The following is a 26621-nucleotide window of genomic DNA, read 5'->3' as shown; positions in this document are numbered from 1 at the left end:
TTAGCAGTTGTTTTCATGGATGATTTGGTACTTGAGGACCTCGAGAAAAGTGTTTATTCTGTGGGAATCTTTGAGAAGGCAGCGGAACAGGTTGTAAAAGGTAAAACAGCGAACATCTTCATTGCTTGACTGCAAGGCTGTCAGCCCAGACCAGGCAAGGTAGCTCTCATTAGCTTTTTCTCCAATCTGAACATAATCATCAAAGGGATAGTCATCCAAGTATTAATTATATTTTAGATGCTTATTCATTCTAAATATAGATTTGTGAAAGTACTTATATTATCAAGATTATAAAATAGACACAGATTTTCATGGATATACTTCACTGAACCCCTAATGAATACATTTTCTGGCACATGTGAAATTACTAATAAAATGTTTCTTTCAGAAGTTGTTAGATGGACAGTCAGCAAGTGGCTACTTAATTTTTGACACAGGTGACAAAGGGACAATGGAAGAACGAATTTAATTTTTATTATTGAACAAACTGTGTGCCATCACCGTAGACTCAGTCTTGTTTTTTTTTTTTACTTCACGGAATTTGACATTAAACCAATTCCCCTTCTGATTTTCAACCTAATTAGTTCTCCAAATAATGTGTGTCCAATAGAGCCCAGAACAAATAAGAACTGCTCTGGATGGTCCAAGAGGCAATATTCAAGGGATGTCTATGCTAGATATGCTAAGGTAGTTAGGTATCTGTCTTTTTACCCAGGAAAGATACTACAGAGTGAGAAATATCTGGTTTCTTCTGATACCCCTGGGTAAGAGACTCTGAGTAAAACATACTTGAGAGGTGTGGCGTTGCTAGTATCCCTTTTAACTGTAAGGCTATAACAGATATGAATGCCTACATTTTCTGTTTTCAAGATTTTGCTTTTTTATTTTTGAGAGAATATAATTACACCATTTCTCCCTTCCTTTCCTCCTTCTAAATCCTCTCATATACTATTCCTTGTTATTTTTTAAATTCATGGACTCTTCCTTAATTATTGTTACACGCACATACCTATGTATATCTACATATAACCTGATCAGTCTGTGTAATGTTACTCATATTATGTTTTCAGGGCTGACTGTTTGGTGTTGGAAAACCAACTGATGGACTTTTCCTTGGCAAAGCCTATTTCTCCTACTCTCAACATTTCTTACTTGCCGGTAGTTCTTCTTGTAGGAGTGAGGCCTCACAGACCTTCCCCTGAAGCCCTGTCCACTTTGGTATGTCTATTGGGGTTGCCCTTTTTCATCTCATGTTTAGGAAGTCATGTTGGTGAACCTCTATGGATGAAGATTCTGACATTCCTAGGAGACACATTCTTACACAAACTCCCTGATCCTATGATTCTTAAATCTTTCCTCCTCATCTTCTGCCATGTTCCCTGAGCCTTAGATGTGTGAATATTTTGAAGATGTATCCATTGGAATTGGACTTCACAACTCTTCATTCTGACTGGTTGTGGTTTTCTGTAAGTCTGCATGAACTACATTGCTTTTTAATTTTTTTTTGCAAAGTAAAACACTTTAAAAATATATTAGTCATTACAAAGAACACCTTATGTAATTATGAAGAAAACAAAGAACTGCCAGCAGACTGCTTACCTCGCTGAGTATTATTTTAATTCCCTCCGTGAGGTCTTCAAATTTTGCCTTCATCTGTCTGGTTTTATAGAGAATAGAATAAGGATCTCCTTGCATGATAGGTATTTCATTCACAAGATGATGCAGAGGGTCGCCCCAGGAATACAGTAGATTGTATACCAATTGCAGTAGTACTTCTGGCTAAGTAATCATAATTTAACAATAGTGTTAGAATAAATGAATTGCAATAAATTTTTGTAGCTACTCATATTATTTTATAGATGATATATTTGTATATGTGAAATATGTAGCCATTGACAATTGTTATGAAATTTTGTTGAAGATTACACTCAGAACTGTCAGCAGAGTGCTCTATGAAGTTTCTAGCAAAATAATCCCTCCCAATAAATGAGTTTTGTTGCTCAAACTCCCACTGTTAATGTTTCCTTTATTTTTCTTCATTTATATCATAATTGTTTAAATGAGAACTGTAGATGTACATTAAGTATAACATGTAGGATGGATTGTACTGTGTAGATGTGTAGGGATATATAGTAATGTTCCACTCCACCCTGAGATCAGTTATGGCAAGAAATCATATATAAGAGATGATGACAATTGTAAATTGGAGCTGATATAATATATTGACTTGTCATCATACAGAAAGGATGATTTTAACCTGAGGAATAAAGTACAGTGTTCATTGGACTCTTTTCTTAGGTGGTTTTCAGTTACAAATTAAAAGTAGAACAACCAGTTAGGAATTAACACTTAGCAAAAGAAAAAGGAGCAGAACCAGGAACTACTTAACAGTAAGAAAGGAACAGGTCAGTATCCGCTGTGCTGCCAATTTGGGGTTCATCAGTAACTGTGAGAAATACAACTGTTGAATTGTATTTTGCCTTCATTACATTAATGAATATTCAACCATGAATGTTAATGTCAATTGAAACTTTCCAACAGACTAATAAGTACAAGTCCAGGGGTTCACAGTGGTAAAAGGATCTTCTCTATGTAAAATTATGGATCATCTAAAATACCACTTAGCATATTTCACTTATAATTTATTAACCATGCTGTATGATTTCTTTATTGCTCATATGATAACCATTGCAGTGCCTTTGATCACCTCCACTGTGTGTAGAAATGCTATATTGCTTCAGTTGTTCTGGTAAAGAAATACAAAAGAGTTAAACACTTACATTGCTTTTTAGAACTTGCTCCTTGTTTACTGGAGTTTCAAAAAAATCAGTGGGGCAGATGTCAGGGACCCTATCATTATACCTCTTGCCATGGGCATACTGTTTATCCTGGAAATGATGAAATATTAAATAAGTTAGAGATTAAAAATTATATGAATGAGCCATTGACCAAATTCTGTTGCATTTGATAGATATTTGATTTAAACGCAACAGAAGATAATTGACACCTAGTAATGTAAACCTAGCCAACTATTTGTGAATGGAAATTTATAGAACCTACTACTGCTAGTTCCTAAAAAACATATTCTGTAACTGTATTCTAAATAAATATCCTTCTACCCACAGATAAGATTAATCTCACCCCTCACCAAAGAAGGTTCTTCTTGAAATAGATGGAGACCATTACAGAGATATACAACTGGTCAAAATGCAGAGAATGAGTGACTTTGAGGTTCCCAACCCCAACTAATATATCTTTAATGCAATTCTTAAACCTAAACTCAGAGAAACTCTCAAAGGGGGAGTGAGGTAGAAAGCTTATAAAAGTCAAAGTCCCAGGAAATGTGCTGATAGATAGCTCCCCTTAGACATGACAGGTAAAGTGAACCCACGAATTTTCAACAATATGACTGACTAAACAAAACCAGCATAGTAATAATACTGGTTGACTTGTTAATGTAAACAGGAGAAATTCTACATAGTTCTATCCTTAGATGAAAAGCTACAGGGGTTTCATGGCTGCTGAGAGAGGGCAAATCAATTGATTCCTGGGATGAATGACCAATAGGTTGTCTAACACTAAGTAGTCAGCCAAATATGCAAAGGAAAATATGAACATATATATATGCATACACATACATACATACATATATATATATATATATATATATATATATATATATATATATATGCATATATATTTGACAGCAATAATATGAAGGAAGGACATAGCCCTATCTCTACACCGGAACTCCTTGTTACAAACACATGAATTTGAATGGTTGAAAAATAATTTAATGTGCCGGGCGATGGTGGTGCATGCCTTTAATCTCAGCACTCAGGAGGCAGAGCCAGGCGGATCTCTGTGAGTTCAAGGCCAGCCTGAGATCCAGGACAGACACCAAAACTACACAGAAAAACCCTGTCTCGAAAAAACAAAAAAAAAATGATTTAATGCATTTGCAGATTTATAAAGAAAAAAATTGAAAACTTCTCCTAGTGAAAACTTATGTCTGTGTAGTCTACTGTTTGCAGCTCCATGGAAAGCAATCCTCCTTTATTGGTTATCTATATTACCCAAAGTAATGAATACCAGTGGAAGCCAAATTGCTAAATCAGGGGTTCTCAATCTGTGAGTCTCAACCCCTTCATGGGTCACATATCAGATATCCTGCAGATCAGATATTAAAATTACAATTCATAATAGTAGCAAAATTACAGTTGTGAAGGAGCAATGCAATAACTTTATGGTTTGGGGTCAGCACCACATGAGGAACTGTATTAAAGTGTTGAAGTGCCGGGCGGTGGTGGCGCACGCCTTTAATCCCAGCACTCGGGAGGCAGAGCCAGGTGGATCTCTGTGAGTTCGAGGCCAGCCTGGACTACCAAGTGAGTTCCAGGAAAGGCACAAAGCTACACAGAGAAACCCTGTCTCGAAAAAAAAACAAAAAAAAAAAATAAAGTGTTGTAGCATTAGGAAGGTTGAGAACTACTGCACTAAATAAAGGAATAAAAAAAATTACACCTTTTTCTTAGCCATACATTTCATGACTTTATGTCACAGGTGTAAATTAAAGTTCAAAAATAGAGAAAAATATTATTTCATGTGAGGAAATATCTGACATTTCTTGAGAATGTCCTTTTCTCCTGTTAAAGAGTTTAGTAACTGCTGATTTCTTCTCCCTGTGATGGTATATTGTTTGAAATTTGGGTCATTATGCTTCCAAATTTAGTCTATATTACATCCCAACTAGTAGCATGAAGGCCCATTTTTGAAAGAAGCCATAGGTCAGAGAGGTACTTACAAATTCAGTAAATATTTCTCCAGCTTGGATATTGATCATCTTAGACATAAAGGTGGCCAATTTAACTAGTCTCTCTAAGGACTTCTGGGTATCCAGATCCCTCTTGACACAGGTAGGTGCAGAGGCTGCATTCTCCCACAAGAGCAGGTTGGACACTAGGAACAGGAGTAGTGTCCTTGCTAAACAAGAAGAGAAGCCACTCTGAGATTTCTTTCTCTGAGGTTGTCAACAATCATCCTGTAAATGGAAGCCTTACCTCAGTGGCATCTTTTACACAGTTTGACAGTTTTAGATGTGCCGAGTAATAAATGTCTTCCACTGTGCAAATTTAGGTAAGTAAATACATTTGCACAGATTTCTATTTTGAAATGTGACTAAGATAATGAATTTTTAGTGTTATTTACAGACATGTTTCTGTTTTTTCCTATCATTTGGAGCTTAACATAAATCAAGTCAGGTTGATCTAATCATATTTTTCTGATCATTTAAGGTCTTGCAGATTTCTCTTCATTTTGAGTAATAAGACAATTAAAAATTTGTTTCTCATAGTTCAGTGTCTAATACTAGCATATTTGACCCTAATCTGACAAAGGCAACATGCATAGGTTTGCTTTATCTTCATTATTCATGAAAAATACATTATTTTCTTTTTTATTAACATTGAGGATGAAGAGAATGTTGTCATAAACATAATGCCACTGCCTGATATCGTTAACTCAACTCCAAAATGTCATGTATTTATTTCTTTGCAAAATGTTTCAGACATTTTCCTCTCAGTTTGATGTTTACAATAAGCCTGTAAATAGGCTTGGCAACATAGTTATAATGAAAAGATAAATAATAAATAAACTGTATTTGTAGCTAGTGTGATTTTTTTAGTAGTCCCATTATTAAAAATTTTCGAAGGCAACACACACACACACACACTGAGGACTTTGCATCTTTTCTAAGGCTTTGTGTTGCCAAGGGTTGTCATTATTACACATAAAGACCTACACAATGTCCTTGGTGACATGTTACTCGCTCCAGGAATTTGATTTTATCTATTTTCTCTGCTCTGTAGAACAGATGCCTTTAAATGTTTTTGCAATGATCAGTGTTGGTTTCGTCAGTTCCCTTTACATGTGTCCTTTACATGAAGAATCATAGAACTGTAACACATCAATAGTTTACAACAGGGTGATACACCATGCACTTACCAAATTAAAAGGCTATCTATTTTGATGGACACAAGTCTGAGACAAATTATGTTATAAAATGTGACTCTTATGACTATATATTTCAATAGAAACTTTGTTAATATTAGTGGTAATGTCCAACACAACCTTAGAAAATTGATAGGGGGAATTCACAGGAAACATCTACAACCAAATACTTAAAATGTCTAAATATATCGAAAAGTTGTATAAAATACAGATAACAATCAATTTTATATATAAAGTAAAGATATTGTCAAAAATTCATATTACTATATATTTTCAAAATATACATGCTTTCCTAAATTTATTTTAAGAGTGATATACATATATATTAAAATATGTATATGTACATTCTACCCATTCATCAACTGAAGAATTTTCACAGTCTAAGAAGAAAGGAAGAAGACTCATATTTTGTTTTTCTACTTCATAAAGTCAAGTTCATAGTTGTTACTGATTCATTTTTCTTGACATATTATTAAAAAAATAAAAGGAAGTTAGCATTAGTGTGAGGTTTTACATCATTATTTTACTTGAACCTAATTGTCAAGGTTCTTTAGTACCCACATGTGCTATGCTTGCCTACATTCCTCTCCCGAAGTAACAATTTGGTTACACTCATTCAAGGCAAAGAACTCACAGTCAAGACTCTGGAATCAGACTATGTCACTTTCTTCTTTCCTAAAATATTATTAATTTGACCGATAGAATCTACTGCTCTCATTTCATCTTAATCTGCAATTTTCACTTTTTGAGATGAATCATTTCCTGTTTTGGATATATCTTTTTCATGTAGTATTCTAACAAACCCCTGGTTTCTAACCCTTAGACACAGGTAATGCCCCCCCACCCAGCCACTTTGTACATCATATCAGTTAAGACAAGAAAAATTGTCTTGGTTGTTTGGCTCAAACTGTTTAGGGGGCACCCAGGCAGGGGGATCAGGATCTGTCCCTGGTGCATGGGTAGGCTTCTGGGAATCCAGTGCCTGTGGTGTATTGCCTTGTGCAGTCTTGGTGCAGTGGGAAGGAGCTTGGACCTGCCTAGGCTCAGTGTGCCAGGCTCTGCTGACTCCCTATGGGAGACCTTGATTTGGGGGATGTGGGGAATGTGGGGTGGCTTGGGAGAGGGGGCCAGGGGGTGGGAGGAGGGAGGAGGGGTATCTGTGGGTGGTATATGGAGTGAGTAGAAAATTTCTTAATAAAGAAAAATGAAAAAAAGAAAAGAAAAAATGTCTCTAGACATAGCTACCTATCTCTATGCTAAAATGACTCCCCTCTGAAACCCACTAATCCCAGAATGTATTTTCTTTCTAGAGCAATGACCACAAAGTGTACCTAAAGTCTATGTGGCTTTGCTTCTCCTGGCTTGGTATGAACAAATAACTAATTATCCCAAATAGGGCAACAATTATAGCAATAAATAAACTGCCCAATAACATAATGTTTAAGCATCTATAGAGGAACTCAAATGAGGAGTTACTTACAAGAAAATGTTTGAGTCAAAGAGAATGACATCTCTGAGAAGTCACACCACAGCTTGTCTGCCAACTCAGGAAATCTGCACCACTGTAGTCCTTCCTTCTGTTAGTTTTCCACCTCCTATATAGCAGAGCAGATTTGCTAGAAGGCAGAAGGAAGTAACACCTGAAATCCAAATCAGGATCCCATGACCTTTCTCTGTTAGGGTCAGGGAGAGCAACCTAGTATTCGTGACCACAGACATAAGTGCATCTCCAGTGTTTATCTTATTTCCAGGTTGTTACTAGTGTCCAAAATATGTTGTACATAGACTCAGCAATCTCTGGTTCATAAATAATGATGGGGTTTTTATACTCAAATGGAAATAGCTATCACCCAGACTTACATTGTTTTCTCCAGGTTCTTGTATATTCCTATTATTTCATCTGCAATATTCCCTAAACCACCCAGACATAGCAATAGTATTTATTCTGAACAGTTTATGCTTTGCAAGTCTTTATTAATATTCATGGAAGACTGTACAGAGTTTTACTTGGTAGACAGATAAAGGGTTTAAACACAGTTTAGAAGGCAACTGGTAGAAACATCACATCTATTGAACCAAACAACTGCAGAGGTCATCTTATTGGACTATTACCTCCTTAGACACAAATTTTTAAGCTGGATAATAGAAAACATGGGTTCTATGATGCTGAGATGGTCTTAAATCCAATGACAAAGTGTTTTGATGACATTATAACAGTTCTACCACTATGGCCCAGTGGTTACATCTTACTTGGCTGAGTGTTCCAATATCATTTCATTGTACATGTCTCACATTGACACTTATTCTAGTAACTAGTACGGTTCATGTGGCATGATGAAGGTTGCTTAGTCCTATGGAAATGTCCACTCATTTTCAGACTAATTTCTTCATAACATGCAGGATGAATATTTAATATCAGCAATAAGTTCTTACCATTTAGTTCTGGCATGCATAAAATTCACTGACAATGCCACTATGGTTTTGATTCCAAGGAGTCTACCCCATTCAGTAACTCAATGGAAGTTAACCAGTCTGTTCTTGAGATTTTTCAACACCCTAATGGGCATCAGTGATATCTATTTCTACCATGAACTTTTCCTTCTTGCACATTCTCAACTGGTATGAATACGATTCTTTTATATTGTTTTCCAAATACATATGACATTAGGTATTACCATTGTGAATGACTTCCCTATAGATGGTCAGCAGAGCATTTGAAGTTCCACTGCATATGTTGGTATTGGAATTAAGCATGTAAGGCAGTGGTTCTCAGCCTGCAGATTATGATACTTTTGGGGGTTTAATGACCCTTTCACAGGGGTTCCATATACTGCCTGTCAGATATGTGATTCATAACCGTAGCAAAGTTAAAGTTATGAAGTAGCAACAAAAATAGTTTCATGGCTGGGGGTCACCACAACATGAGGAACGGTATTAAAGGGTTGCAGCATTAGGAAGGTTGAGAACCACTGATCTAAGGAATCTGTAAAAAAAAAAAAAATGAATGGCTCTAACAAATATGAACAGGACTCACCGTTTCCCTTTTTTGTGTAAGGAATGATTTGGGTTACAATAAAATAAGGGAAGGTACTAACATATTTAGTTCTCAGTAAGGCACCATTTATAGTTAACATGCATTATTAAATTAACTAACCTGGGCTCATAGGGGCTCACAGAGATTGAAATGACAACCAAGGAGCCTGCATGGGACTGACCTAGGCACTGTGCATGTATATTGCAATTGTATAGTTTGGTCCTTTTGTGAGACTCCTAACAGATGTAACAAAGGCTGTCTCCAACTCTTTTACTGGCTTTCGGGAACCTACTCCTCATACTGGGTCACCTCATACTGGTTGTTAATACTCCTCTTGATGGGTCTTAATACATGAAGAGGTGCTCAGTCTTACTGCAACTTGATATACCATATTTTGTTAATATTCATGGGAGACCTGCCCTTTCCTAAACAGAAACAGAAGAAGAGTAGATTAGGGGCTGGGAATAGAAAGGGTGGGAGGCTTGGAAGGAGAGGAGGGAGAGTAAACTGTGGCCAAGGGTTTAAAGAAATAATTAAGTTTATAAAAATATGTATTAACTTAACCTTATGTAGAATATCCCATGACATTGTTATCCATAGTGTATATTAGAAGCTTACCACAGAACTTGGAAGCATGGTACAGGTGGCACTGGGTTTGCAGGCATGGAAATACAAGACTATAGAGCTTGTTGATACTTGCTTCAAAATTCTAGAATGTAAATGACGGAGAGCAACACGTGGTAGGGTCATAGTCCCTTTGAGGTGCCTATGAAAGGCCATTGTGAAGGCAAACCCTAAGAAGTAGTACAATACCAAGCATATCAGAGATCTGAGGTTCCTGGATTGTCTGCTCGGGAAAATATCAAGCATGGAACAGATCCAGCTGTGACAGAATTCATGTGCATAACAAACATCAGGGATGGTAGGGCAAGGCTAACTACCAAAACCTTTCTGAGCTCAGTTGCTTTTGTTAGATGTCCAAATGCCACTGGCTTTCAGTCTTGGTTTGGTCCTACCATTCCTTGATACAGCCCCCAATACTCCCCTTTGGAGGAGGAATGTTACTTCTTACCCATGTACATGGTCAGCCTATATCTTGTTTCATTTTGGGATTTCTTTTTTGTTTGGTTTTGTTTTTATTATTTCACAGGCCCTCACTGTTGACCAAGTCTCAGAAGAGATTTTGGATTTTGAACAGTCAGGACTACTAGAGAGTATTGGGACTCTTAGAGGAGTGTTGAATAGATTATACCTCATATGATAGTCTTGAGGCTTTGAGAGTGAGTGGTGAGATAGGATGCCTAAAAAGTTCTATGAATGAGTATCAAATTGACAAGAGTTGATTGATTGTTGATCTAACAGTGCCTGTAATCAAATAATGTAATCCTAGGAGATAGCCAGTTTGAGAGACATAGATGGGGATAACTGAGGTGGGAAAATGTACTCTAGATGTAAGTGGCAACATTCCTTGAGTTGGGATCCAGATCTGACTGAAAAGGCAGCAGCAATGTTAGCCCCAGCATTCATCTCTTGCCACTTTCTGACTGTTTGAGGAAATGAAAGCAGCTGCTCAATCTGTCCCATCATGGGGAACTGTGTCTCATTCCAATGCTCTTGCTTCTGCAAACTACCTTTGCCAGCTATTTTCTAATCTCAGTGATAAAAGTGATTACATGTAGCTGTCATTCCCCGTGACACATTAGCCGTCCTTCCCTGACAGCACGTCCACTCAGGCTACCTCGATGGCTGGATGACAGCTGCTTTGACTGGCCAAGGGGAAGTGGGAAACAAGCCAAGTCTCATCTAAGCCACTCTTTCACCTCAGGTTGTTTCTGTATCTGGCTCCAAGCTGGCTGCGGCTATTGAACTTGTATCAGCCGTGTTTGTTTCCTGATTTCACCCAGGGCAGGATGAACAAGATGCAATACCCAAAGGCTTCCCCATCCCGCAAACACATTAGTTCAACTTACATTTGCCACACTGAGGTGATACTTGGCACTCTGGTCACTTCGTGCTCCACAGAAAGACACCCACCCTGAGCACAGTCCCTTTCATAAGGAAAGGCCACTGTATAAATGTCTGTGGTAGAGGTGACTGTCCACTGCTATACGAGCTTAGTCCTTTTCTCGTGCATGGTTTTTTTTTTTTTTTGTCTCTTTATTCATGGTCTGCTTTTGCTCTCCTTGCTACATTGAAGAAATCCTGTGAATTCATATCCAGTTACTTGTAAGATTTAACAACGCACAATATTGGTGGTTAACAAATGTATAACATAACAGTGGGTCTTGAGTTAATCTGTTTGACCCTTACCTTCAAGCATCACTGACCATTGCTCAAAGACCTGCCTGAAGTGATTCCTACCCATCTAGATGTTCTTCATCCACAGCAACCTGTCAAAAGCTGCATCCTGTCTTCTCAGAGAACTATCTGATAAGCATTACTTCTTGAAGTCCATAAGCATCATGTCTGACTCCTTTTCAATCTTTAATATCAATTATGCTTCAATATTCAAGCCCTCCCCCAGATGTCTTGTAACATTTTTATTGCTGTGACTTGTTTTCCCATTCCAGCTATATTGCTTTGGCATTTTATAAGCCCGATTCAATGTGAGTCATCATTACTCAGTTCTACCAAATGCCTTCCTGTTCCTATAGGGGTACGGTCCTAGCAGAGGAAAGAATATTCATATCATAACAGTTGGTAATTTGTGTATTCTTAAAACATTTTGCATTAGTTCATTGGCAGTTTCAAGTTTTGAACAATCTGTTTTAATCATACTCACCACATTAGACACCACCTTCCCTATCCACCTAATACATGTCCTTAAAAAAGAAAAGAGATTTGAAAAACAGAAAAACAAAACCCTTCAAGAGTAATTTCTGCTACCTAAAGTATTCATGATATTCATGGATATGTAGTTTGCCACTGGAGTACAATCTCCTTACCAGGAGCTACAGTAAGAGAAAACTGACCAATTGTCAATTAGTCTGCAGCTAGGGATGAAATTTTATGCCCAACTCCTCTCCCCATACTAGGACTTGGTCTAGCTTGGTCTTGAACACGCCTTCTGCATTCTGAACAATTAATGGGAGTTCACTTTGAAGCTCAGCCTCCCTTCTCTCTTCAGAAGATGTTTCCTTACAGTCATCTGTCAGCTCTGGTTCCTACACTTGTTTTGTACCCCATCCCTTGTTCAATGATCCCTGAGCCTTAGATTGTATCTTTATTATATATCCCTTCCAGACTGATCATTTTCTGTCTCTTTGTCTCTGCTCCTTGACCAGTTGTAGGATACTGTGTTAATTACCATCTCCTGCAAATAGAAGCTTCTTAGATGGTGATTGAGAGATACATTAAACTAGGGTTATAAAATAAGTCACCAGGAGTAAGTTTAACACTCTGCCAATTTACCAACATGAAAGTAGCAGGTTTACCACTAGGGACTGTGTCCTGTGTAGTTATAAGTTCTTGCTCTGATAATGGTACCAGATCCGGGTTTCATCTAGTGGAGTGGGACTTAAACCATTCAGGAAATAGGTATGCCAATAATATGTTTGCTACTATTGCATCAATGGGCATTTCAGTCATTGCTACAGCTCCCAAGTTCACAGCTGTGTATAAATGATTACTTTCTTGCTCTGATAGCTTGCCTACCACCTTCCAACACCAGGGAAGCTAGCCAGTAGAGATGAAGCTTCCAGTTTTCTACCAGCTTGTTTTTGCCATGTTCTATGACTCAGACATGTGTTGTCCTCAGTAATAGTCTTATTATTAAGTTCTAGTGGTTAGCCAAGATCAGTGGTTAATCATGTTATTGTAATAGAATTTTCCAAACTTTAATAACTTTTTTGCAAAGAACCAGCCGTAAATTTCACCATTTTCCCATTTTCTATTCTTATTTTCATTGATTGCTACTATTGAGTTTGTTATTTCCTTTTTTCTCTTTTTTCTTACTTCCTTATAAAGGGATTTTAAACTTTTCCCTTATTTATGCTATATGCTATTATTTCATTACATCTGGGGATGCATACTGCTAATTTTGAAATAATACATTTTACTGGCTTTATCCCCCTTTCCTCCTTTTTATAATTTGCTCATTGTCAAGGATGTTTTTAGAAGAGGACTGTTTAATCATTATGCTTAGGTATACTTTTGTTGTATTTTGTTTATAGAATTTTGCTTCCCTTTCACAACAATGAGAACACCGTCTTTATGTGTTTTCATTATGTCATACATAGACACTTATGATGAACATATTGTTTATTGTTAAGGTTTTCCACGTGTGCTGGGATAGAACATGTCCTTCTACTCACTTCTCAATTTTCTGTTCCAATCACGTTCAGTTCAGAGTGTCCATGGCATTGCACAACTACCAAAACTTAATATTGTTCTATTATTTTCTCCAAGTGAAGATGATGTTGTGAAACTAGTCACATGATCCATTAGTTAATACTTTCAGTGCTTAAATTATTATTCCCTGTATCTATTATTACCTCTCAAGAATTTAATGTATACATTGAAGATAATTGGGCACATACCACCTATGGTACAGTTCATGAACAGCTTCTCTAAAGACCTAGGTTTAATTCCAACTACTGGTTAGACCATTGCTTCTGGCCCAGGCCTGACATCCCAGAATATGAGTGGTAGAGGCAGAATCTTTTTTTTTTTTAATTGAGAAATTTTTTATCCATTTTACATACCAATCATAGATTCCCCTCTTCCTTCCTCCCACCCCTCCAGTCTTTCCCCATCCACCCATTCCCCATTCCCTCCAATAAGAAGGTAAGGCCTCCCATGGGGAGTCAGCAGAGCCTGGTCTATTTGGTAGAGGCAGGTCAAAGCCCCTGCCACCTGCCTCAAGGCTGTGAGAGGTGTACCACCACATTAGTGGGGTCCAAAAAGCCAGCTCATGCACCAGGGATGGATCTTGATCCTACTGTTAGGGGGCCCCTAAAGCAGATTAAGCTACACAACTGTCTTGCTTATGCAGAGGACCTAGTCCAGTCCCATGGAGGTTCCACAAGAGTTGGTCTAAATTTCATGAGTTCTCATTAGCTTGGTTTGATTGTCTCTATAGGTTTCTCCACCATGATATTGATGCCCCTTGCTCATAGAATCCTTCTTCCCTCTCTTCCTCTAGACTCCTGGAGCTCAGCCTGGTGTTTGGCTGTGCATCTCTGCATCTGCTTCCATCAGTTACTGGAAAAAGACTCTATGATGACAGTTAGGGTGTTCACTGATCTGATTACTGGGGTAAGCCAGTTCAGGCACCCTCCCCACTATTGCTAGTAGTCCAAGTTGGGGTCATCCTTGTGGATTCCTGGGAACTTCCCTGGCACCTGGTTTCTCCTTATCCCCATGATCAAACTTATTTGTACCTTTTTAGAGAGTGAATTCCCAGATAGCCTGCCTAGGGAGACTGTGTCTTCCCAGCACTCAGGAGGTAGAGCCAGGTGGATCATTGTGAGTTCAAGGCCAGCCTGGTCTACAGAGATGCAGGACAGACACCAAAACTACACAGAGAAACCTTGTCTTGAAAAACCAAAAAAAAAATGTGTTTAAGATGGTCTCATTTTGGGTTTGTGCTTTTCACATTAAGTAATATGATCCTGTCTTTTTCTTTTATCTGTAATAATTATATATGAGTGCCTGTGTATGTTATGAACCTGTATGAATATGTATTACTTTATGTGTACGAATGTGTGTACCTATGCAGGTGGTTGTCACACATCAGTTTTCACATTCATGAGGTGGCCCAAATATTGATTTTGAGTGTCTTACTCAATAACTTTTCATCTTATTGACAGACAGGGGTCATTGATATTCCAGGAACTAACCAATTGTGTGAGCATGTAAGACTGCAAAGGCTAAGGATCCTACTGATTTTTCTCTTCTTTTGCTCAGTTTAAGGACCTATGACTTCATGTCAGTATTGTGCCTGGGTCCATAGATATGACCCAGATCTTTATGATTCTGTGCAAGCACTTTACATATTGAACCAGCTTTCTAATAATTTTCTTTGTGATACATTTAATAAAATGCCGATATTGCTTCTTTCTTCTACATGTACAGTTTACCAGTATTGTTTGTTGGTAAGAACACTTTTTCCATTGGAAATTTGGTATATGTGTTGAAAATTCAGTGGCTCTGTGTGCATGAGTTTCTTTCTGAGTCATTTATTTAATTTCATAATCTTTGTACCTATATTTGTACTAGTGCCATGAATGATTTTTTCTGATTGCTGTTATGACTCTCTCCTATCAGTTATCAATTACAAATAAATTCCCTCTCTATGCCATGACATTCTGTAGCTTGAGCTCACAAAGGTCTTATACATGCTGTCACAACTTCTGAAGTTCATTTCTGTAATCACTCCATTGTATCAGAAAACAATGATCATTGTAGTCATCCATTGCCTTTGGTTTTCACAATCTTTCTTTTCTTTCTTCTGCAATGATGCCTGAGTTTCTGGAGGAAGAGGTTTGTTTTAGGTGTTTACTTTAGTGCTGAATATGCCACAGGACCTTGTTCTTTGCACTTTAACTAATTGAGGGACTCAGCAGTAAATACCATCTACTGCAAAAAGAAGTTTCTTTGATGACCCTTGAGAGATGTATTCTTCTGTGGGTAGAATAAGTCATTAGGAGTCACTTTAATGCTGTGTCCATTTAGCAGTGTGATAATAGTAAATTCTCACCCAGGGCCTATATCTGTCTATCCATAACATCTAAGTAATTATGCTAGGCATGGGTGACTTTTTGTGATTTGGCCCTTAAATCCAGTTGAAAAGTGGTTGGTTGTGGATTTCCCAATGGAGTTCAATATAGAAACACCATCATTTTTTTGTAATTTGTATCTTGGTAATAAAAAAGTTGCCAGATTTTTTTTAATGGTGATATTGTATTTTGTTAATATTTGAAAAAAATGTATAAGCTGTGGGAGTATGAGTTAGTCTTGGGGGTCAGTTAAGTATAGAATAATGTCATCTGCAAATAGGGAACTTTGACTTCTGTCTTTCATATTTGTATTTCTTTGTGTTTCTTTCCGTTCCTTTTCGCTATAGGAAGACATCAAACACCAAGTAGAATAAACTTAGAGTGAGTGGATGCTCTTGTTTTCTTACTGATTTTAGAGAAAGTGGTTTTATTTTTCTGTATCTCTTGCCAGGTTTCCTGTAGGCTTCTCATGTACCACTCTTACTGTAGCTTATCTCTCTTCTATTTCTAGATTTTCTGGAACTTTTTCATGAAGGAATGTTCAATTTTGGATCTGTAGATATGGCCATGTAACTTGTTTCCTTTGTCTGACTACTCTAGTACATTTACTGATTTACATATATTCAACAAGGACTGAAGTGACCCTAAGCAGATAATAGTCAATGATCTTTCTGATCTGTCATTCAAGTTTGTTTAAAATAATTTTATTTAAATATTAGCTTCTGTTTGTCCTCAAGGAAATTGTTCTACAATTTTCCTTGTGTTGCATGCCTGTCCACTCTCACTGTTATGGTAATAATGTTTTAAAATAATGGTTCCTTAGCATTCCCTCACTTTTCACTTATATAATTAAATGTTAAAGAAAGTAAGTGATTTAGAACTTGTTATTACTTGGAAGTAAATTCAGGGATATAAAAATATTAAGTGCACCTATATTGTAAAGAAATTGTATTGTAGTTGTGCAGTGTAGTGTCTCTCTATTATTTTTTAATATGTTTTAACAGAAAAGAAATAGTATCTCTTTCCCTTCTCCCTTTCTCCCCTCTAGTCCCACCCAGATATAGTCCTTTGAATTATTCCAATGCCCCCAGTCTTAACTTGATATCATCTTTTTCTTTTATTATCATAGTTATGGGCATATATGTGTTCATGCACACACGCATGCCTATTCTTATCTAGAGTGTTCCATCAAAGACAAAACAAGCTTTCTAGTCTAGAGGACTTTCATCTTCCACGGGGTTTGTCCTTGCTCTTCTGCAGGCACCCTCCCTCCTTACTCATCGTCACCCATCAGTCTGATCTGAGTAGAAAGGTAGCCACATTGGCACTTCAGACATCTTCAATGGTCTCATGAGTTGGGATATAGATTTTTCCACTTATGTATGCTGTTTAATTTCAAATTCTCATCTGCTACATTAATTGTAGATGGTTTTTAGTATTTCGGAGTTTGCAAACGTTAGCATGACATAATGAAACATTTTAAAGAATGGTTCTGATTATTAAAGGTCCATATCTACCATCTGCATATAAGTGTGATTTGATCTTAACATTAAGCACTTAAGAATATCTTTAAATAGTTAAATAAAACTATAATAAAAAAGAATGCATTTTTGTTCAGGTCTTGTTTAGGCAGCAGTGCTGAGGAGACTTTGTGAGTACAGCTTCTCTGACACTTCTAAGAGATGAAACCTGACAGTAACCTTTCTGTTTCTCTGGCTCATAGAAATTTTCTTTTCCCTATTCTCCATTGATTCCTGAGTAATAGGTTCAGCAGCCTGAGAGGAATTAGAGCTAAAAAAAGGGGGAGGGGAGAGGAATACATTTGAAGGAATAATATTTCAGTTTTTATCTGCATGGGAAATGATGAAATTGGACTATAATTGTTACATGTAAACAGAATTATAGCTGAACTCCATACCTGAATTCCATTCCTCCAATACTTATGTCTATCCAAGTATAATACAGTTTACCTTTTTTACTGAAAGATAGATACTAAGTTTGGGTGAGTGTCCTTGTGAGACACATACTATATAACAGAGCAGGAGAATACCACCTTTGAACATAAAACTAATAACAACTTCAGAGTTCATGCAAAATGAGAGACTTTGAGTATAAATATGTTCACCCAGATCTGGGAGTGCCTACATACAGATAAGGGTTGTAAACAGGATGTGGCCACAGGGCAAGCCTGGAACATCCAGACGCAGGAACCAGGTGAAATGACAATGTTCTAAGGATAATAACGGGCCCACTTACCTTCATTAAAGACAAGCAATAGCAGCTATCAATACAAAGACAGCTGAATAGTAGTAAAGGATGCTCCTCAAGGTGATGAAGACTAATGACTCATGGGTAATGACATTTGTCCATGTTTACTTTCATATCTTTGATAAATCTGATAATATAAGTTTGTTGTAGAATAGTTTGTTGTGAGATATACTGCAAATGGACACATTTTATCATGGTAAGGAAACTGACAAAGCTGGTCTCAGTGATTTTCCACAATCAGGAAGCAGAGATATATAATGCTTTTGATCTACTTTCTTTGTCCTGTATGTTTGGTCTGAGACACAGCCCACGAAATAGTTGATCCCATGTGCAATGTCAGTCTTCTCTCCTAATATAGCCAGTTACAGAATCCCCCACACAGACACACACAGAGCTATTTCTCCTAGATAATTCTAGATGATATCAAATAACCAATCTTTACTAACCATCATAAATCTAATCCTCATATGATGTGTTGGTTTGAATGAATAATTTCTCTCATAATGCTTCAGTATCTGAATGGTTGTCAGCTTGTGGTGTAGCTTTGCTGAAGAATGGATCCCTAGGGGTGGACACTGAGACTTAAAGAAGCTTTGCCTATTTCCATTTTTCCCTATATCATGTTTTCTATTATTGGTTTAAACTCACAGATTTCTGTTCCTGCTTCCATACTCCCTACTTTTTGACATGCCTCCATTCTGTAAACATGGAGTCTTATTCATCTGGAACCATAAGCTGAAATATATCCCCCTTCCTTATGTTGCCTTTGGTCATGATATTTTACCACAACAACTCAACAGTGACTAATAGAATGGTAGCTGCAGTTTTCTCCAGTCCCACCCAGGCCCACAGCCGCTCTGACCCAAGAAAACACACAGAGGCTTATATTAATTATAACTGCATGGCCATGGCTCAAGCCTTTTGATAGTTAGCTCTTATATCTTAAACTAGCCCATAATTACTAATCTATGTATTGACTAAATACGTAGATTTATTTGTGTTCCATGTTCCATGGCTTTACCTGAATCCCATTACATATTACTCCTTGGACAGTTCACTGGTGTCTCTCTCAGCCTTCTTCCTGTCTCTCTCTTTGAATTTCCTGCCTGCCTCTAAGCTGCCTTGCCATAGGTCAAACAGCTTTATTTATCAACCAATCAGAGCAACACATATTCACAGTGTACAGAAAGACATCCCCCATCAAGAATGACATACACATATGTCATTTTAAAACAAGACTTTCTACCCCCTTCCTCATAAGCTAAACTTGTCATAACACATAATCCACTTAAACCATTAATGTATCCCCAAATTATTCACCAAGTCCATTGTCTCTTTTGAGACACATGGCAATCTCTTAATTGTAAAATTCTGTAAAACTCAACTAAGGTACATAGTTCCAATATATAATATCACAAAGGAATCAGTGCAATTGTAACAGGAAAGAATGGGGACATATCAATGGGGGACATACCAAGAACACATTGAATCCTTAGACAACTAAGCATCAAATCCTCCCACTCTAAATGTAGTATCTGTGGTTCATGATGGAATGATTCTGGCTCTAAGGGGCTTGGAGAGCCCAGCCTCTCAATATCCACAGGCTACAGTATAAGGCTTTTCCATTAGACTGCTTGCACTTCATTACTGTAGCATTTCTCAGTGAACAGTCCCACCTCTCAATATCTCAAAAAGCTTAAGGTCCCTATTACAATTTAGGTTTCACCCACATCACTTCACAGAATGGCATGCCATGTCCTTCTTTCATGTTCTTTGGTGAGACTGATATAGCCTGTCCTTATTGGACCTTGTTTTTCTAGGCTACTTCATAGCAGCCTGGTGATAGTGAATAATATTCATAACAAAGGCACATTGTCTAGAGCTAATGTGTTGAGTAAAAAGGGTTACTGAAAAAAAACACCCTGGCCCTGAGATAAGAGCCAAGGTAACATATCCTGCCCCTAACCAACTCAGGACTTGAAATCCAGCCAATCCCTGAGCATGAAAACCAACAAATGCCTGAGCATTAAAATCAACAATCTCTGAGCTTGTTCCAAGCTCAGGACTTGAGATCCTGCCAATGTTCACCCTGAAAATCTTCACCCTGGAAAGCTCCACCCATAAGAAACCCTATATAAGCCCTACCTGTTCAGTTTGGGACTGCATTTCTTCCACCCTCAAACAAGCAACCATTCTCCTAGATTCCTCCCTCCCAATAAATATCTTGAGTGAGGTTTGTTGTAATTTTGTTATTTTGCCTTAGTAGAACAGACTTTTGCTATAGCAGAGTAGAGCTGTAATGGCTCTCACTGGAGTGGAGTAGAACTGCTACACTTCCTGCAAAGAAACTTTCCCTTAGAACAGAGCTGTAACAACCTTCATCAGAGTGGAGTGGAGCAAAGCAGGGCTGGAGCAGAGAAGAACTATAACACTTTGACTAAGGAAACCTTCCCTTGCTGAAACAGAGTTATTACACTCTGGGGGAGTTGAGCAGAGTTGGAACACTTTTCTGGAGCTGAGCTGTAAAAATCTCACTGGGGAAACCCTCCGTTGGAGGAGCAGAGTTATTATACTTTCTTTAGGTAAACCTTTTCTGGAGCAAGGGCTGTAACACTTTGCTGGGGAAACTGTCCCTTGCTGGAACAAAGCTGTAACACTTCTATAAGGATACCTTTCCCTTCATAGCTGTAGATATTCTTGGGCTTCCAACTGCCAGAATTCTTTTCTTTCAGAGCTGTAGGTATTCCTTGGTTTCTGATTGCCATATTACCTTTCTATCACAGTTGTAACACTTACATAACTGAGGTCATGCCTGGAGTACACCTTGTTGTACACCACCCTGTTATTGGGAAGAAACAAGTGAAACCAGCATTTAGAACCTTACATGATGTTATAATTTAACTTTTAATTTTTATCTAGTTTCTAGATTCCTAGTTGATGTTGATTTTCAACCTAAATTGTACTTTTATATTTATTTGTAGCAATGAAATCATGACATCAAAGATTTTGATGATGGTCTGTAAAGTTTTATATTATATAACACTAACATGAAATGTCTAATAGAGTTGGGAAATTAAATAGGAGAAAACTAAAGCAGTTAAAAATTTGAAAGAGGGTACCAGGCATGGTTTGAGTAAGGAGAAAATAAAACCATAAGGCAACAAAAAAGTCCCAAGTTCTGATTAGGTTGCTTCTTATGAATTATTGATTCATTAAGCCCTCTTGGCCAATGATGTAAATCAGACTGTTGAATGAAAGTAGCACCATCTTAAATAGGTTTACTCTTGCTGTGATGAAATATTATGCAATGTCTGGTTGGGCAGAAAAGGTTTATTTTACACATCCCATGTTACAATCCATTTAGTGAAGCCAAGACAGGAACTCAAGTAGGGGTGAATCTGGAGACAGGAGCTGATGTAGATAGAGGTCAAGGAAGAGTGCTGCTAAGTTGTTTGCTCCTAATGGCTTTCTCAGCTTACTTCTTTATAGAGTGTAGAACCATCAGTCTAGAGTGATATAACTCACAATGGGTTGTTCCCTCCCACATCAATTATCAATTAAGAAAATGCTCTAGAAGCTTGCTTACAGCCCAGTTCTCTGGAGGCATTTTCTCAATTGATTTTGATTCCTCTCAGATGACTATAATGTGAAGCTGACATAAAACTAGCCAGTATAATTGACTCCTTGTCAACTTGGCACACAAATTCATTACTGTTAAGCTATAACATTACCTTTCTTGTACATATCCAAGATTGCACATTAATATCAACATTATAATATAAAACATCTTACAAACTTAAAAGAGTCCCACAGACTTTAAAAATTAAACACTTTAAAATTCAGTCTCTTTAGAATTCAAAAATATCTTTTAAAAATCCAAAACTTCTTTAAAACTTTAAAGTCTCTTGTGATGGCTATTCATGGTTGTCAAACTGACTACATCTAGAATTAACTAGAACCCCAAAATGGAAGGTATACCTGTGAGGGATTTTTGCTTAATTTGAAGTAGGAAGATCCATTTCTAAACCTGATCTTTGAAGTGGGAAGATATAACTTTAATCCTGATCATTTGATGTAGGAAAACCCCCTGTAATCTGGGCCACACTTTCTGCTGGAAGCCTATATAAGGACATGGAAAAAGGAAGCAGCTTTTGTTCTTTGCCTGCTTGCTCTTGGTTTGCTAGCAACTCCATTCCTTCACTGGCATTGGATCGTACTTCTTCAACATTCCAGCTTATACCGAAAACAAGCTGAGACATTTAACATCATGAATTGAACAACTTCTGGATTCTTGAACTTTCCATTTGTGGACAGTCATTGTTAGATTATCTTAACCACAGTCTGTAAATGATTCTAATTAATCCCTTTTTTATATAAGTTCTATAAGTTCTGTTACTTTAGAGAACACTGACTAGTACATCTCTCAACTGTGCATTCCTGTAAAATCAAAAAAAACTTAAATACTTTCTTACTTCATGTGGGAAGAACCAGGCCACAGTCATAATTTGAACAACACAAAACCAAGCTCCATCTGTGCAAATAACTAAGCATCCATTGTCTGGGATCCACTCATGATCTTTTGGGCTCCTCCGAAGGACTTAGGTCATGATTCTATCTCCATTATCTGCAGCCTAGATAGTCTCTTAACCTCACAGCAGCTCCACACTACAGCTGCAACTGTTGTGGTCACCCCTTGGTACTGGTGTCCTCAAAATTCTGGGGTGTCTTGCTATAACTGGGCTGCACTTTTACCAATAGCCTCTCCTGAACTCTCTTCAGAGACTCCAGCTGCCAAGTCTCAGCTGCTTTCCATGACCTTTCATGCCTTCAAAACTCATTAATACCTGGGTGACTCTTATACTACCAAGTTCAGCTACTAGGACGAGGTGTAACCTTGGTTTCCTCTAGAACATAAATTCTGTGTGTTGACCCTAAAAAAAAAAATGCTTGCCAGAATATTTCACCTCAATTACACTGGTTTCTTATCATAGCTGATTCTTCAGTCCCAGCTGAACTGCATCCATTTTCTCAGCCAAGAAAAGGTTTCACTTTAGTGGTTCTGATATCTTGTTAATTACAGCTGATTGTTCAGGTCTGACTAAACAGAACCACATAGGCTTATATTTTTGAGTGCATGGGCCTCAATTAGTGGAAATGTTTGAGAAGGATTAGGGGATTGGCCTTGTTGGAGGAAGTATGTCAATGAGAATTGAGTTTGGGGTTTCTTTCTTTTTATTTATTTATTTATTTATTTATTTTTTTAAGATTTATTTATTTATTATGTATACAATTTTCTGTCTGCATGTATACCTACAGCCCAGAAGAGGGTGCCAGATCTCATGACAGATGGTTGTGAGCCACAATGTGGTTGTTGGGAATTGAACTCAGGACCTCTGGAAGAGCAGCCAGTGCTTTTAACCACTGAGCCATCTCTCCAGCCTGCTTTGGGTTTTCAAAACCTACAAGAGGATCTCTCTCTCTCTCTCTCTCTCTCTCTCTCTCTCTCTCTCTCTCTCTCTCTCTCTGTGTGTGTGTGTGTGTGTGTGTGTGTGTGTGTGTGTGTGTGTGTGTGTCTGTGTGTCTGTGTGTCCTTATTCTCTTCCTGCTGCCTGAAAACCAGGATGTAAAGTTCTCAGCTACCATTCCAATACCATGCCAGCAAGCCTTCTACTGCTCTTCCTGCTCTCCCTGCCATGATGTTTATGTACTAACCCTTTGAAATTGAGCAGGCGCCCAATTATATACCTTCCTTTAGAAAGAAAGAAAGAAAGAAAGAAAGAAAGAAAGAAAGAAAGAAAGAAAGAAAGAAAGAAAGAAAGAAAGAAGAAAGAAAGAAAGAAAGAAAGAAAGAAAGAAAGAAAGAAAGAAAGAAAGAAAGAAAGAAAGAAACGAAGGAAGGAAGAAAGAAAGAAAGGAAGGAAGGAAGAAGAAAGGAAGGAAAGAAGGAAGGAAAGAAAGAAAAAGAAAGAAAGTAAAAAAGAAAGAAAGGAAGGAAGGAAGAAAGAAAGAAAAAGAAAGAAAAAAGGATGCGCCAGCTCTGATAGAGTCTTTGAGTGACTACTAAACTTCCCTCTGGAATTTCACAAGCCAGGACTCCATCATCCACGTTTCTATCAACACTCTTATCTTCCAAACTTACACAGAACAGCTCACCAATCTTTCAACACTCAATGGCTTTTCTCATTCAAAGTTCCAAAGTCTTTCCACAATCCTCACCAAACCAATCTGGTTGGGTCTCTCACAGCAATACCACACAATTTCTGTCTTAGTTAGTGTTACTATTGCCATGAAATACCATGACTAAAAGTAACTTGGGGAGGAAAGGGTTTATTTGGCTTACACTTCAACATTGTTATTCATCACTGAAGAAAGCCAGGACAGGAACTCAAACAGGACAGGTGCCTGGAGTCAGTTGTTTATCCAAAAGCCATGGAGATATGCTGCTTGCTGGCTTGATCTTCATGGCTAGCTTAACCTGCTTTCTCATAAAACTTAGGACCACCATTCCTGGGTGGTACCATCAATGGGCTGACACACCCATATCAATCACTAATTAAGAAAATACTCTACAGGCTTGAATATAGCCTAATATTATGGAGGCCTTTTCTCAGTTGAGGTTCCTTCCTCTCAGACGACTATAACTTCTGTCAAGTTGACATAAAACTAGCCAGCACAAGGAGTATATGTAAGTGTCCACAGGATGCCTTGTGATCTGGTTGTATGGCACAGAGAAATTTGACTGATACTAGGTCCCAGATCCCATGCTGCCTTCTTTTTTGGTGCCAGATGGGCCTAGATCAGATTATAGTGAAGTACTATTTAGGGACCTATTAAGATAGATTCAATACAGTTACGAAGCCATAGCAAAAATAATTACTGGTCTTGTGGTGGCACAAATTTATAGATGCAGTATCTGCTGTTTTCTGGTGGGTTTAAATCCTATTCCTTTGATGAAATTTGTATTTGCTATTGTGAGCCTGGCAAGAAATCTGACTGAGAACGTTGTAGGCTCCAGTAGGAAGGTCTTTAATGTTATTTGGTTAAACGATGTTCTTATTTGCCTAAAAAAAATCTTCTAAACATCTGTTTTTATGCTCTATTCCTGCTCATATGTGTCTAATTTGTAGCAATAAATTGTATAGTGTTCTGGGAACATGGCAAAGACTTATACATGTTAAACTACTCAGAATGAGTGACCGTTTGCATTAACCTAGTATTCCAATGTTAAAATAGAAGGAAGAGGAAGAAGAGGCAGAGGGGTGAGGACAAAAAAAGGGAAGAAAGAAGAAAGGAGAAAGAAAAAATTATCACCCCATTCATAATTCAAGCAATATATTAGAAGATGTAGGGAAAATATATGGAAATCCAAAGAAAAGCTAGAAAGCTTTTTTCAAAGCAAGTTGATTTCCTTTGGGCATGAATTCCTATCAGTCTTCTTGGGTTAGAGATGTCTTTTTTTTCATACAATTGGGACCCTAGTAAAATGCAGATGTCTAGATTAGTCTGCATGGAAGTAATGGGGATAGCCATGGGATCCTGAAGTTGGATTATAGATAGAGGGGTTAAATGAAGCCCTGGGTAAGTGAAGCCCTGAGTGAACCTGCTCTTTGACATTGGCACAGGTTACCTACTATTATAAGACCAACTGGCTCATAGGAAATTGGTAAAGCCATTATCCATATGGACCAGGCTCAAGTGGAATGGCAAAGATTTCCTAGGTAATAGGAGCATGATTATTTATGAAGGATTTAGTTGTGAGTGCAAAGACAAGCAATTGTGGCTTCCTCCTTCAGGATGCTTATAGTCTAAGATTGCTGGCCTGCAGAAACCTCCTCCCAAGACTAGACAACCTCTCCCACTGTGCTGTACCTAATAAACAAGCTGATGCTCCAGGTTGCAGCAGTATCAGTCAGAGAACCCCATGGAATCCCAGCTCTACAAAACCTGGGTCTGTGCATCTGTCCTTTTTCATTCCCTCCTCACTCCTACCTAGGATTTTGGGACTAAGCCACACAAATCTCAGCAAGTGGCACCTTCCACAGGGACAAGGAAATAGACACTTCAGCTCCAGCAAAGAGGAATTCACACTGACACTCCTCGCATTGAAACTGAATTGAGTAAGAAGAGTGAATGTTCTAGGGAAAGGCATGCCTTTGAAGAATAAACGTTAAAATAAAACAAAAAGGAAAGGCAGTTTGCTCTGCTATCCACAAGGTGTAGAATTTGGTACAAGAGATCTAAAAGATAAGTAGTGACACAATAATATTTGAAAGAGATTTTGGGAGAAAAGTAAAATCTAAAGGTAGACAGTTCTATGCTGATGCTTTGAAGAAGATTTTGAGAAACTCTGGAAATAAGATTAAGGGAGAATTTAGAAACCACAGAATGAAGGCAAACAACATTACTGCCTAAAGGAAATCCCTGGGTCTCTAGGGAACAGACATGTGATCCACCACTGATAAAGGAGTTTAGTGACCTGGTCCTGCCTAAGTGGTCAAACTATGTGAGAGCAGAGGTTAGGAATGTTGGCCCTTCCCAGGTGACCTATCTTTGGATCATGTCCTCGGAACACTTGTGGGAGGAGGCCATGG

The 26621-nt window shown here is 37.9% G+C and overlaps 1 protein-coding gene across 1 annotated transcript; it reads right to left on the bottom strand.

Annotated features, from left to right (window-relative positions):
* Positions 1-20795, bottom strand: LOC128103860 (prolactin-2B1-like). The gene is made up of 5 exons (XM_052728504.1): positions 20702-20795; positions 4805-4983; positions 2781-2888; positions 1600-1779; positions 1-186 (listed from the first exon to the last, which is right to left on the bottom strand). Exons 1-5 carry the CDS (start codon positions 20793-20795, stop codon positions 1-3), a joined length of 747 nt encoding a protein of 248 aa, XP_052584464.1.
* Between the last annotated feature and the right edge of the window lie 5826 nt (positions 20796-26621).

The sequence above is a fragment of the Peromyscus californicus genome, unplaced genomic scaffold (assembly GCF_007827085.1).
Source record: "Peromyscus californicus insignis strain IS unplaced genomic scaffold, ASM782708v3 Scaffold_8__1_contigs__length_139910024, whole genome shotgun sequence".
Taxonomy (NCBI): domain Eukaryota; kingdom Metazoa; phylum Chordata; class Mammalia; order Rodentia; family Cricetidae; genus Peromyscus; species Peromyscus californicus.
This window is presented reverse-complemented; position numbering and strand designations above follow the sequence as displayed.